Raw genomic sequence first — 14474 nt, 5'->3', positions numbered from 1 at the left:
GAAATCAAGACATACATACCCACATAAATATGAAATATTTATTGCAATAATGACAAAACCATCACTCACAAATTGTTGAGCAACTTCACTTCTTCAAGGAATCCTACTCACAAGGAGACTAATGGACTAAAACTAGTGCTGTAAAACTTATCCACTAATCTTAACGTGCAAACTTGATTCAATTACCCAGAACTGAAATTTTTTCAGTTAGGTTCAAAGCCATCTCATGACTTTTCATTGAAAAACTTTCCTATACTTACTCAATTCTTCCAAGGTCAAAAGAAACCTTTGATGTATGTAAATAGTACTAATTGAGTTCTTTAATTGAATTCTCTAGTATTCTCAGCTGCAGGCTGCATGAGATAGATATTATGACTTAATTTGACTAGTGTTGCAAGTGTCACTATCAAAAATACAATTTTTCAAATGAAGAACCTGCCTTGTGTGTTTCCTAGGCAAAGGAATATGAATTGAGTTAGCTCTGGCGGCACTTTACTATTTCCACAGTCTCACATGGTTTTAGACAGTTTAAGTCCCTCATTCATAGCATGCAGGTGTTCAAAATTTACCTATAAATAGGACCTCCATGATACCACTTCAGCAATACAATACAACACAAAACAAAACAAATCAAAATCAAGATACATTTGTGAGAGTGATCACCTAATAGGCCTTGTTGACATTCATTCAACATGGACACAAAACTCAAGTCACTCACCTTGCTCACTCTTATTCTTCTTGCTTCCTTGTTCTCCTCTTTGCTTCCTGATTCAGAAGCCAGGCCATTACCAGGTGAAGATGGAATTATTGTTAGAGAAGTAAATGGAGTGTTCAGGACATTGAAGAGTTCTGGTCCAACACCTGGTGTTGGCCACAGGCTTAAAAAGCTTGAAAATCTAGAAGGGGTGAAAGACTCTGGTCCAAGTCCTGGTGTTGGACACAAGCTTAATAAGAAGCTTGAAAATGTTGGAGAAATGAAGGACTCTGGTCCAAGTCCTGGTGTTGGACACAAGCTTAATAAGAAGCTTGAAAATGTTGGAGAAATGAAGGTCTCTGGTCCAAGTCCTGGTGTTGGACACAAGCTTAATAAGAAGCTTGAAAATGTTGAAGAAATGAAGGTCTCTGGTCCAAGTCCTGGTGTTGGACACAAGCTTAATAAGAAGCTTGAAAATGTTGGAGAAATGAAGGTCTCTGGTCCAAGCCCTGGTGTTGGCCACCCCAAGCTTCAAGATGTTGGAGAAATGAAGGACTCTGGTCCAAGCCATGGTGTTGGCCACCCCAAGCTTCAAGATGTTGGAGGGGTGAAGGACTCTGGTCCTAGCCCTGGTGAGGGGCACCATAAGCTTCAAAATCTTGGAGTGATTAAGCATTCTGGTCCTAGTCCTGGTCAAGGACACAAGCACATCACCAACCACCACTTATAAACTGAAAGTGTCCATTCTTATATATGTTTTTATGTGCATTAATTTTACACTAATGATGGATGTCATTCTCATTTTAACTATAAGATAGTTCAAGAAGTATTATTTTTATGATAATGTAGTGCATTATGTAATAATGCTGAAGTACTTGTAACCTGCTAGTGCTCAATGCATGTAATAATGCCACTAAACTTGTTACTAAATCATAGAGAAAAGAATACACAGTGTGGGGATTATACATTGTAACGTGTTTGATTTACTTTATCCAGTTTATTTGTTGGCCTAGTACTATTTGTAGATTTTATGTTCGTTTCTGATCAATGCTAGCAAAGATATTGAAATGATCATGGTGAAATTTGAGGCGCTACATTGTAACATATTTGTTTAACATAAATATATATAAGAGTATATATATTCTCACAGTCACAGCAGCTTTGTGGCTGAGCTTATTTTTTTCTGCAGTGGAAATCATTTGTGGCATTTTGGACCGCCATAAATAATGTTAAACAACTCAAGTAAGTAACATCATTGTGTATCCTCATATTTTTTTTTCCGACACAATAAAGTTACTGAGTTATACTATTTCATTTTAGAAGATGTTTCAAGAAGCAAAGGAAGGGAAAATGTTATTTTAGTCAGAAACATGTAATGACAAATTTTTGTTATACTTTCTAAGACCAATATTCGTGATCGTTGGTCAATGATCAATCATGGTTTTTTATATAAAAAAATGGACTCATGGTTTCAGAGACTTAATTAAGTAACTATCTATTGGATATTTGGCTATAGTTGGGCTTGAGATGAGATAGACCGGAATCACTTTCATATATATCAGGTTAAGATTATAAGTGATTTAGAATCATCCACAAAATTCACCACATAATCTTAAAACAATAAGTGAGTGAATTATTTCATTTATATATTGCTCAACTTTTGTTTTTCCATGATATTGTTTTCATTCACACTTGTATAGTTACTCCAATTTTGAGTCAACTTTTTTATTCTTCTATATATTTGTTTTTAATATATACTCCCCCTCAAGTCTTGATTGAATTTATATTTTTAAAGTCGTATGTGGACTTGGATCTCAGGTGCCATGTGTGTTAGCTTCTGCTTCTTTTTTTCTTGAGTCTAAAGGCATTTATAGCCTTGTTCTTTTTCATTTTACTATGCCCATTCTTGCCCACTAGGGTGGACCTTTATTATTTTGGTCCACCGGTGGACCATGGGTATTACAGACTTTGTACAAGGGATAATTTAGACTTTGTCCCTATCTCACCTTCTCACCCCACTCTCTCTCTCTCTCTCCTCTCAACCTCCATAACGAGTCTGGGTTTTCACCTTTCTCTCTCTCCTTCGTCTTTAATTTCTCTTTCGATTGTGATTTTCCTTCCATTTCTTTTTTTGAAAAGAACAAAGCACAAAGCAATATATCATATCATCAACAAAAATCAACATTTTCCAATAGCAAATAGGCTGAGGCTTCCAGAAGAGATGGCATTCCTCAATACTCAGTAAAAAAAGATAGGATAATTTAGTGAAATCGCATAAAAAATGGACTTATACAAAATCAAATTACTTACTACCATTTATTATTTAAAGTAATTACATTGAAAATCATTGCCAGATTTTCCAATTCCATTTTCCCCAGTAGACAAAGAACGCTGATTTTCCTACCATTTATTTGTTGAAGTTACAAGAAAGTTCAATCTTTCTTGCCCCCATCATCCACAACAGAACATAAAAATTGAAAAGAGATTAAAAAACAGATTAGATTTTTAGAAAGGAAAAACACCAGTCTCCGATCCCTTTCTCTCACAACCGACTCAGACTCCACCGATTCCGATGATCCACTTCTCTACGCCTACGACACCGCCTACAACGGTTTCGCCGCTTCCCTTAACGACCAACAAGCCCAGACCCTGCTCGGATCTGACGCTATTCTGGGTCTTTGCTACGATTTCTATTTCTTTAGATCGGCTTACTCGCTGTGATCTAAAACTCACCACCGCAGCAATGAGTGATGACGACGACAGACGCTTGGTCTCGGAGTCTTCAATGAGGCAACGAGATGGAGGATCTGGGAGCAGAGATGTAGGAGAATTTGAGGATCTGGGAGTAAAGATTCCTCGCACTTTGGTAGCAATTATTCCAATTCAGTCTCTGTGATGACGGTGCTAGTGATGGGCTGATCTGCTGAATGCTTGAAGATTTCAGTCTCAGAAGGAAGCAGAGTTGCTCTTGAGCATGCCCAGCTCTGGCTCTACAGTGATGGTAGTGGGGCTGCAACAACTTCTGTTGGTTGAAGGAGGGTGATCCATTTACATTTTTGCCCTTTTCTTATTCATTCAATCTTAGCCATTCACTTAAAGAATATTTTAGGAATCTTCGATCCAATGGTATTTACTTCATGGTGCACCGGTGGACCACTTTTAAACTTGTCCACCCTAGTGGGCACCCTTTTTTTATTGAGTTCATCTTCTTCGTTTTACTTTTTATTTATTTATTTATCACGAGCTCATGCTTTAGGCTCCAATACCATATTGAATTTTTGAGTTACTTTTAGACTTGCAATGAGATGGGCCGAGGATACCACTTCCATATAATGGGTTAAGAGGGTTGAGATCCTCTCCAGTGGATTTCTCTCAATTTTTCAAAACCGCCACAAAATGTTGTCAGCTGTCACAAATTCTGTCAAATTTTTTTCCAGCATTTTGTGGTAGCTGGCAACATTTTGTGGCGGTTCAAAACCGCCAAAAATTGTCCACTGGAGAAAAATTGAGAAAAATCCACTGGAGAGGATCTGGACCCTGGGTTAAGATCATAAGCGATTGAGATATCATTCACATAATTTACAATAAAACTTTAAGACAATGAGTGAGTGAGTCTTTTCACACTTGTACAGTTTACTTCAATACTAGCAAAATATAAATACAACTTTGTCATATTTACACAGTTTACTCCAATACTAACAATTTTCTCTTTATTCTTTTTCTATCAAATCACTCGTCATATCTCTCATTTTTTTTCATATCTCTTTAGATATTGTAGATTGATTTTGTGATGGATGATTTTTTTTCCATATGTTTTTCTTTCATAATTTCTTTTTGCAAATAATAAGCAGCTCTAAAATGTTGTATATTGCTGCATTTGTTTAAATATACACTAAGTTATATCTCAAATATATCGGTTTACATGTGAAGTAAAATACAACTATATATTGATTCGCGCTTTAATTTCACTCAGTACACTTAAAGAAGAATATGGAGAAAAGAAATAGAAATGAAAGACATTATGTGTAATATGATAAAAAAAAAGAGTTAATTACAATGAGAAAAATGTGTGCAAATGAGACTAAAGTTGTATGGATGATTCATAACCTAACCCAGAAGAAATAAAAACGTGCGATATCGGAGGTAGGTGAGTCATGAGTGAACTCCACAATTGAATTTGGAAAAATTCTAAAATGAGCCCAAGCATGTGATGTAAAGAATTAAGGTGACACAAATCAAGTTAGGACAGTGTCACCTTGCACACAACAAGTGGGCTGGTGCAGACAGCAGACGACCCAACAGTGATATATATGGGCTGTACCTTTGTGACTGAGTTAGATTAGTGTTGGTTATGTGCAATGTTAGAGCACATCAGTTTTAATGACCAAAAAAGAAGAGGACATAAGTTTTAACTTTGGTTTTATCTTATTATATAGACCAAGATTTTGTGTGGTTCACACAATTTAGAAGACTTCTTTACAAATTGATTTTACCACATAAGAAATATATTACATATCGCAAATAAAAGATAGTAAATGTAGTTCCTGCTGCTAAAAAAAAAAAAACTGGTGGCTTATTATGATGAAAAAGAAAAATGAGCAATAATTCATGCAACTAGAAAAAGGGATTAGTTCACTGTTTTATGAACAGTATATATTAGCCTCCTTGCTGAGTACTGGTTAATTACATGCATGAATGTTAAATTCCACTCACTTATACTTTGATTTGGTATGTCCAACATTGTGCAAATAAGAGAGATCATACAATAAAAGTTTCTTGTTGTTGTGCTCAAAACAAGTAATTCATGCATGCAGGTTGCTAATTAAATCACTAGTTCATAGTATATACTGTTTCTGCGCACAGTATATTTAGCCTGCCTTCTTGAGTACCGACCAAATGCGCGCATGATCTTCTTAATTTGGTTCCTCCATTTAATTCCACTCACCAACTTGCATTTTAACATATTTAAATTGTTCTCCTCTTCTGATATGAATTAATATCACTGTTGTTCCAGTTAATGGTGTGTTTCAATGTTCAATTACCTCTGTATTCAGATTGCAGAGGGAACGTAATGTGACCAGAATCAAACTTCTGATTAGTTCAAATTTTCTCTCTGGTTAAGTGATGTGTGACAGCAATTTTCACTTCATATCAAAACTTTAAGGAGTGATCCGACACAAGAGTCTGAATCTTATTTCGACCATACGCCAAAATAAAGGGAAACTTTCATCTCAAATTTACGATAATATTAAACTATTTATCTCATATCACTTTTATTGTATCTCAAATTGCATTCGATAAATCATTCTTATACAATATCATCTAGACATTATATACAATTACATTGGATATCAAGTTGATGGACTTCTATTTTGTCTAGCCTAACTAAATGTTTATTAGGCTCATCATTGTCGTCATCATCCTAGATGATTTACAACTAAGTGAACGTCAATATTACTTTAAATAAAGTTTTAGCTCGTTAAATCAACTAGTCAGAGCCAATAAGTCAATCTGAATAACTTGAATTAAAAGCATGGTTTAAACTATTAAAAAACCAAGCTCAAAATAAATTTAGCACAACACAATCTAATTTGAAAATTGATCAACTCGTTGTGGGTTGGGCTGACCCAGACCAATTATGGATTTTTTATTATTTATTAAGTTCTTCTTAATTATAAAAATGTAACATGTAAATATTTAAAAGAAAAAAAAATACTATTTTTAGATTTTTATGTGTTTTATATTTCATATGATATAAAAATTACTTTTTTACCTTACTTTATTGTTCAATAACCACTTTCAAGCATAGTTTAAAAACTCAACTCATATCAATTGGTCTAATTGGTTGAATTGGGTCTCAATCACTTAACCGGTGCAAATCTCTCAATGAGTTTGTTTATGCAATGGAACCGATGGGAACCGGTTAATTATAAACATGTAAAAAGTAAAGAACAAAATATTTACTATTTTTATGTGTCTTATCTTTTTATATGATATTAAAATTACCTTTTTTCCATTGTTCAAATTTCAAGTGAACTTTTTAATAAGCAATCGCATGAAGAAAAAAGGAAAAAGTGGGCATGCTTTTATAGTGGGATCCATATCAAAAAAAAAATCTTCCACGAACAACATGAAGGAAAAATGGAAAAAAGTGGGCATTTTTTTTTTCTCAAACTATGGCTATGACCATGTTTGGCATGTTTAGCTGATAAGCTAGCTGAAAGCTGAAAAAACTAGCTGAAAGCTTATAAGCTAGCTGATAGCTGAAAGCTGATAAGCTAGCTGAAAGCTGAAAAGCAACGTAATTGAAACAAAAGTGTTTGGTAAAACTAGCTGTTAAACAAGCTGAAATTGTAAAATGACATAAAAGGACATACTTATATAATTATTTTTATATTTAACATTACACTATTTTCACATTAATACCTATATAATATTAATATTAAAATTATTATCACTTTAAATATTTTTATTAACTCAAGTTATTTATCATCTTAAAAATATAATATTAATTTTTACTTGTTTTTATTAATGTAATATTTTTAATACTTGTGGTGCGCAGCGGTGTGGCGGAAATGGTGGCGGGAACTGCATACGTAAGTGTGATGGGAAAATAGATTTAGGCTATGTTTGGCATGCCATTTCAGCTAGTTTATAGCTTATTTGACTAGCTTAAAGCTTATTTGACTAGCTTAAAAGCTCTATAAAAATGTTTGGTGAATGAGCTTATTTCAGTAGCTTAAAGCTTTAAGCTAAAAGCTATCTCAGGTAGCTTAAAGCTTAAAGCTTATAGCTTATTAAATATATTCTCATTTTTATCCTTATTATTTTATCAAAATTTCACCTTTAGCCTTATATGTTTTTTTATTAAACCTATTTACCTACTCATTTTCCGATGTACCAAAAAAAAAAATTTATTTACTTATCAGTTATCACACTTGTCTCATATGTGCACCGTTCCCACATAGAAATAATTACTACTTTAGAATAAAATAAATAATTTTATATTACAAATTACAAATTATTTGTTTTATTCTATTTAATTTAATATAAATATAGAAAATTAAATAAGTAAAAATTAATATTATATTTATAATAATTTTAATATTAATATCATATAGGTATTAATGTGAAAATAAAGTAATGTTAAATATAAAAAGAATTATATAAGTGTGTCCTTTTGTAACAAAAAAAAAATACAAGTGTGTACTTTTATGTCATTTTACAATTTCAGCTTGTTTAACAACTAGTTTTACCAAACACTTTTGTTCAAATTACGTAGCTTTTCAACTATCAGCTATCAGCTTTCAGCTAGCTTATCAGCTTTCAGCTTTCAGCTAGCTTTTCAGCTATCAGCTAGCTTTTCAGCTTTCAGCTAGCTTATCAGCTAAACGTGCCAAACATAGCCTTAGTGTTTTTATAAATATATAAGGGTAATGGTGAAATTTTAAATAAAATAATAAGGATAAAAATGAGAATAAATTTAATAAGCTATAAGCTTTAAGCTATAAGCTACCTGAGATAGCTTATAGCTTTAAGCTACTGAAATAAGCTCATTCACCAAACACTTTTGAAGAGCTTTTAAGCTAGTCAAATAAGTTTTAAGCTAGTCAAATAAGCTATAAGCTAGCTGAAATGACATGTCAAACATAGCCTATATATATAAATGTCCTTCCAATCTTATTTTATTACATTCTAATTTTAAATATTATAATTAATATAATATGTATATATAATCATTTTTAAAAGGTAAATATAAAATAATAATATAAATTTGAATTTAATTTTGTAAATTTCTTCTAAAAAGGTACGATTTGAAAATTAAATTAAAATTATGATAAAAATTTATGATAAGGTATAGCATAAGGTTATATCATGATGATAACTAAAGTCAAAATGTTTTCAAAATAAATAAATTTCTCTATTTTTTTATTTTTATTTTAATAATATATTTTGTAAGTAATAGTAATAATATTATCTTACCTAAACAAAAAATTATAATTAATAATAATTATTTTATCCAAATAAAAAAATCTTCTATTTAATTAATATACTTAATTAGTACAATCGAATTTCCCACACTTTAAAATTCTTTAAAATTCTCAAATTTCCATCGAAGCACTATTTACCGATATACCCACAAATTTCCATCCAAGCACTGCCTTAAAAAAATATATCTTTTTGCCTTTTTTTTGGGTCAAAATTCCACTTAAATAATTAATTTTTTTTTGAAAAGCACTTAAATAATTAATTTTATTCCACTTCAAGTGTTTTTCCACCACTCCGGTAGTCCGGTTATAACCCACATCATTAATTAGTTCTTTCATTCGTTCACACATCTCTTCAATTTTATCTTTCTATCTCTATAGTTTTCATCTTACACCACCCATTCTACCTCTTATTTTCCTTTTTCTCTTCATTTATATATAGTATGAGTAAAATGGAAGTGCAAGCAAATCAATATCAAGAACCTCCACTTTAGGTTTACGTAACTGCATACGTATGCACAACAAGAGTTCAAAACGAAAGACAAGACCAAAATAGACACTAGACAACAATGTCGCTCCAAACAATCGTGATTTTCAAAGAGACGGAAAAAGTAGAAGTTAGTTTTTAATATAAAAATAGAGCCATTAATTATTTATCACCTCTTTATTTGTTGGTGGTATTTTTTTTTCTTGGGCAGCTAAATTAAAGTATGGTATCTAAAATGACGAATACTAATAAACATACATGTTCTCTGATCGGTACTTTCCTATTCTTATATATAAGTCACAAATAACTAATTATATTATATTAAGAAAAGTAGTTACTAGTAACAAATTTGTAAAGAAAATGATTTACTTTTCTAGATTACCCTTATTTACTTTTCTATGATTTTCTCTCTCCAAATTAATATTTTTAAATTTTATCATCTCTTTCATATTAAATATGAGGGTAAACTTGAAAAAAATTATTTAATGTTTCCTAGATATTAGAAAGTGACTTATATTTTATAAACAACAATTTTTTTTTTCCAAAAATGTGAATTATAATAGGGAACGGAGGGAGTATTTGACTATTTGTATTAGTATTGAACTCGTGCCATGGATGGAGAACGAAAGACACGATTGTATAATTTAAAGATAGATTAACATGTCATAAAAACATTCAAAAATAATTAAATAAAATCATACTAAAAATTCTTTGAAAACTATATTTGTTGTTGTTGAATATGTTTTCCTTCATCATCAAGGGTACGAATTTGTAACCATTGTCTGCTTGTAACTCTTGAAAGCGCCACATACAATTGGTCATGAGTAAATAATGGTCTTGGAAAGTATACGCAACATGTGAAAGAGATTGTTCTTGACTCTTATTTATTGTCATTACAAAACATAATGACTATGAGAACGATCTTCTATAATAGTAAAACCTAGTTACATTCTAATTACCTTTTTTGTCTAATCCTAGTTACATTCTAATTTTTTTTTTACAATTTGTTATGCTTTAAATCAACCTATCAAAACTATTTAAATCTTACAGTTATATATATATATATATATATATATATATATATATATATAAAACATAAAATACAAAAAAATGAATTAATTTTCAAATCAACCCTATAAAATTATTTTATATCAATTTTGCATGGCATATTTGATATCATTTTTTTATACATATATTTGATATCATTTTAAATGTAAGATATTGCATTCAATACCATTTTTTTTTGTAATGTAAAAAATAATCATAATCATTAGAAAATAGGTAAATTCTTTGGTACCCTGAATTTTTTTGGGTATGATACCCGTATTGAGTAATTTAATAGATCATTATCATGTTATTTAAGGTAAATACTACATCTTTAGATTTTACTTTACTTATCAATAAACTTTATCTTATGAAATTCATATTTTAATGAAAAATGAATGAGTGGTGGAAACGAATAATGGTGATGGAGATGCGCGTAAAATAATCATGGTTGATGGATGAATAAAGCTCAGAAAACATAACTCGTAAATCTCATGTCCCTAAGAATGCAACACTGCATTAATACGATAGAATAAAATCAAACTTTGAATCGGTATATTGAGTCTTTATTATCGAACAAACTCATTTTGGGTATCACGCCTTAAGCTGGCTTAAGGTATCACAGCAAGCACCTAGAAAAAAACTTTGTCGGCATACTCCATAGTCTATACTCCCTTCGTTTCATATTAACTGTCCACTTTAAAGAAAAAAATTTGTTCTTATATATTTGTCCACTTAGAGTTTCAAGAGAGTATTAATTGATGTTTTTCCAAGATATGTCCTTAAAGAAACAATAAATGAAGAAAGATAAAATGCATTCTAAAGGGTGATATAGGAAAACAAATAATACTTTTATGAAAATTAGCACAATTAATTGCTTTCCTTAATTTGTGTGAATCTTCTCTTCCTGAACAGATAAATAGGAACGGAGGGAGTACATCTTAATGGTAGAAAAGTCACAACTGACTTTTATTAATCATTCTAATGTCATTAAAGGACATTAAATGTCAAATTAATATGATAGTTATTTTTGAAATGATATCACAATTAAATTTTGTTAATTATTCTAATGTCATTAATAACCATTAAATGTAATTAATACATTAATTATTTTTTTAAAAAAAAGTTACAATTGATGTCATTAATGTATATGAAAAGTCAATCGTAACTTTTTTATTACAATTAATGTATATCAAAAGTGAATAAATTAGTTCCTATATTACTTTCAAAACAAAACATAATTCACTTTTTTTTTTCTCTTTTTTTTCCCTATTTTTCAAAGTTTTTTTTTTTTTCTCTCAAAGTGATTAAAACTATATTATATATTATAAGGCTCCATCTATTCACTCTCACTCAATTTTTATTTCTGATAATCAATTTGTGAAGAAACCATGACTTCTTCTGAGAGCAGAGCAGAGGAGCTTCACGTTATGCTGGTGGCGTTTTCCGCCCAAGGCCACATCAACCCTTTACTCCGGCTAGGCAAAAGCCTCCTAGCCAGAGGCCTCCAAGTCACCCTCGCCACCACTGAACTAGTCTACCACCGTGTGTTCAAATCCTCCTCCACCACCGCCGCCACAACCGACACCATCCCCACCAATTTCACCACCAATGGAATCCACGTCCTGTTCTTCTCCGACGGCCTTGACCCCAACCCAGATCAAACACAGTTAACCCCTGATGATTACATGGCCCTTGTAGAAAATCTTGGACCAATCAACCTCTCAACTCTCATCAAAACCCACTTCATCAACAATTCCAAAAAGCTTGCTTGCATCATCAACAACCCTTTTGTCCCCTGGGTTGCAGATGTAGCAGCAGAGTTCAAAATCCCCTGTGCATGTCTCTGGATTCAACCATGTGCTCTCTACGCCATCTATTACCATTTCTACAACAACACCAACCAATTCCCCACACTTGAGAATCCAGAATTGAATGTCCAATTACCAGGTCTACCATTGCTGAAACCTCAAGACCTTCCATCTTTTATTCTCCCAACAAACCCCTTTGGAGCCTTATCAAAAGTACTAGCAGATATGCTCAAAGACATGAAGAAATTGAAGTGGGTGTTGGCGAATTCGTTCTATGAACTGGAGAAGGAAGTCATAGATTCAATGGCAGAGACATACCCTGTCATACCAGTTGGTCCGTTACTTCCTCTGTCGCTTCTCGGCGTAGATGAAAACGAAGATGTTGGAATTGAAATGTGGAAGCCACAGGATTCATGCTTAGAGTGGCTCAACGATCAACCTCCATCTTCGGTTATCTACATCTCATTCGGAAGCTTAATTGTGTTGTCTGCTAAGAAATTGGAGAGCATTGCTACTGCTCTGAAGAACAGTAACTGCAAATTTCTGTGGGTGATCAAGAAACAAGATGGAAAAGACTCGCTTCCCCTGCCTCAGGGGTTCAAGGAAGAGACGAAAAACAGGGGAATGGTGGTGCCATGGTGCCCACAAACGAAGGTGTTGGTTCACCCTGCGATTGCATGCTTCCTGACACACTGTGGATGGAATTCAATGCTGGAAGCAATCGCCGCCGGGAAACCGATGATTGCGTATCCTCAGTGGACTGATCAACCCACCAACGCGAAGCTCGTTTCTGATGTTTTCCGTGTTGGGATTCGCTTGGAGCAAGACAGTGATGGGTTTGTGGAAACAGGGGAACTGGAAAGAGCAATTGAAGAGATTGTTTCGGGGCCTAAGTCAGAGGAGTTGAAGAGGAATGCGGCGGAGCTGAAACGTGCTGCGAGGGAGGCGGTGGCTGATGGTGGCTCGTCGGACCGGAATATCCAGACATTTGTGGATGAAATTCTTGCAACTAGATTGGATGTCATGGAATCTTCGAACGAGGTCAACAAGTGATAATTTCAATGTGTTGTCATTGTTGAATGTTGAATTGATGCTAGCCGCTAAGATTATGTTGGAGTTTTGTGATAAAATGTCTGTTTTTAGGTACCTGTTGTAGTAGCATAAGCCAGGTTAACTTGTGGTTGTGGACTTTTGGTACCCAAATGAGTTTGGACCAGGAGAGAAGAACCTTGTGCTATTAAATGAGTCAGCAAGACTATTTTCCTTATAAGGTTAGTTTTATTATTTGCTAAATAATCCTTTAGTAACACTACTTAAGTTAGTAGATTAAAAAATAATCAAGTTAGGAACAATTAGTGTTAACCATTGGTAATTATTGTTAAAATATGTGATTAATATCACCTTGAGCTATAATACTTTTGAGTGTTGGAACATTCTCTTCGAGCGCATGTTGCATCATCTGGTACTGGTGGAAGGGGAAGGCAGGATAATCAGAAAAAATGTGTGAGGGTACAAAAATTAAACACAATAAGTAAAATCAATAGTGACTAATTAGACGAGATGGTTTATATTTTTTTTAGGAGGAGAATATAACATTTAAATATTATTTTGTTATTGAATTATTTTCTCTTGGAGGTAATTGCCTCATTTTGTTATGTGTGGGTCAGTCCCTGGTGGTGCGATTATTTCTTTCCATTGAATTTATTTAGCATTTTAGTTGTACGTGAGATATGTAATATATGTGGGGGTTTGGTTCAAGTCAGGGAAATACGTTCTCGAGAATGTAGAGGTTGATAAAGAATGTTCATGTGTTTGTGATAGCACTATATGTGGGTCGTGGGCCAACCTCTTCTACCTCCACAAGCCCAAACTTACCCTGATGAAGTTTAATGGACTTAGTGGTTTTGTTTGGTCTCTTTTATAAAATTAGTTAATATTCTAGAATGTTTCATTAAGAGGATGTAGCCACTTGTATGGCTATCCTTACTCTAGAAATTACTCTCTTAGTACAAGTATGTAATTCCCTTTCATTAATGGATAACAAGAAAATTGAAGCATTTTATCTTTCTCTTTATTTTTCTTAGCATTAACTTTTAGGTTCTTAGCTTTTCTTCCTTGGTAGGAATTAGCTTCCTATCAGTTTGTTAGAAGGTTAAAATTTTAATTCCCAGGTATAATTTATTCTCAAGCAAGAGATAATTGTCATTATTTGCTTCAATTAATTTTCATGGAATAGGTTGAGTATCTTGTATTCTCGTGGGTAAGTGAATTATTATGAAAATAACCCACTCTCCCCTCACATTTATCATATTTTATATTTTAAAATTTCATTAATTTTTAAATTAAATAAAGTTTAAAAATATTTCCGAGAATGTTAAATACACACCAAACATATTCATAAGTTTTATCTAGGAATAACATTTTCAAAAATCCCCGAAAATTTGATTTTT

The 14474-nt window shown here is 32.6% G+C and overlaps 2 protein-coding genes across 2 annotated transcripts; both read left to right on the top strand.

Moving 5' to 3' along the window:
• Positions 1 to 625: 625 nt before the first annotated feature.
• On the top strand, positions 626 to 1647 carry LOC130720615 (uncharacterized). Its single transcript, XM_057571283.1, has one exon. It carries the CDS (start codon positions 693 to 695, stop codon positions 1422 to 1424), a length of 732 nt encoding a protein of 243 aa, XP_057427266.1. The 5' UTR covers positions 626 to 692; the 3' UTR covers positions 1425 to 1647.
• Positions 1648 to 11533: 9886 nt separating this feature from the next.
• On the top strand, positions 11534 to 13294 carry LOC130720061 (UDP-glycosyltransferase 84B2-like). The gene has a single exon (XM_057570643.1). The coding sequence runs from the start codon at positions 11605 to 11607 to the stop codon at positions 13075 to 13077; it is 1473 nt and encodes a 490-aa protein (XP_057426626.1). The 5' UTR covers positions 11534 to 11604; the 3' UTR covers positions 13078 to 13294.
• The last annotated feature ends 1180 nt before the right edge of the window (positions 13295 to 14474 follow it).

Source organism: Lotus japonicus, chromosome 5, assembly GCF_012489685.1.
Source record: "Lotus japonicus ecotype B-129 chromosome 5, LjGifu_v1.2".
NCBI classification, from domain to species: domain Eukaryota; kingdom Viridiplantae; phylum Streptophyta; class Magnoliopsida; order Fabales; family Fabaceae; genus Lotus; species Lotus japonicus.
The sequence above is the reverse complement of the archived record's forward strand: the minus strand, read 5'-3'. Positions and strand labels throughout refer to the sequence as shown.

Coding starts and splice junctions, on each gene's coding strand:
- LOC130720061 (XM_057570643.1), top strand. CDS start 11,605: ATGACTTCTTCTGAGAGCAGAGCAGAGGAGCTTCACGTTATGCTGGTG.
- LOC130720615 (XM_057571283.1), top strand. CDS start 693: ATGGACACAAAACTCAAGTCACTCACCTTGCTCACTCTTATTCTTCTT.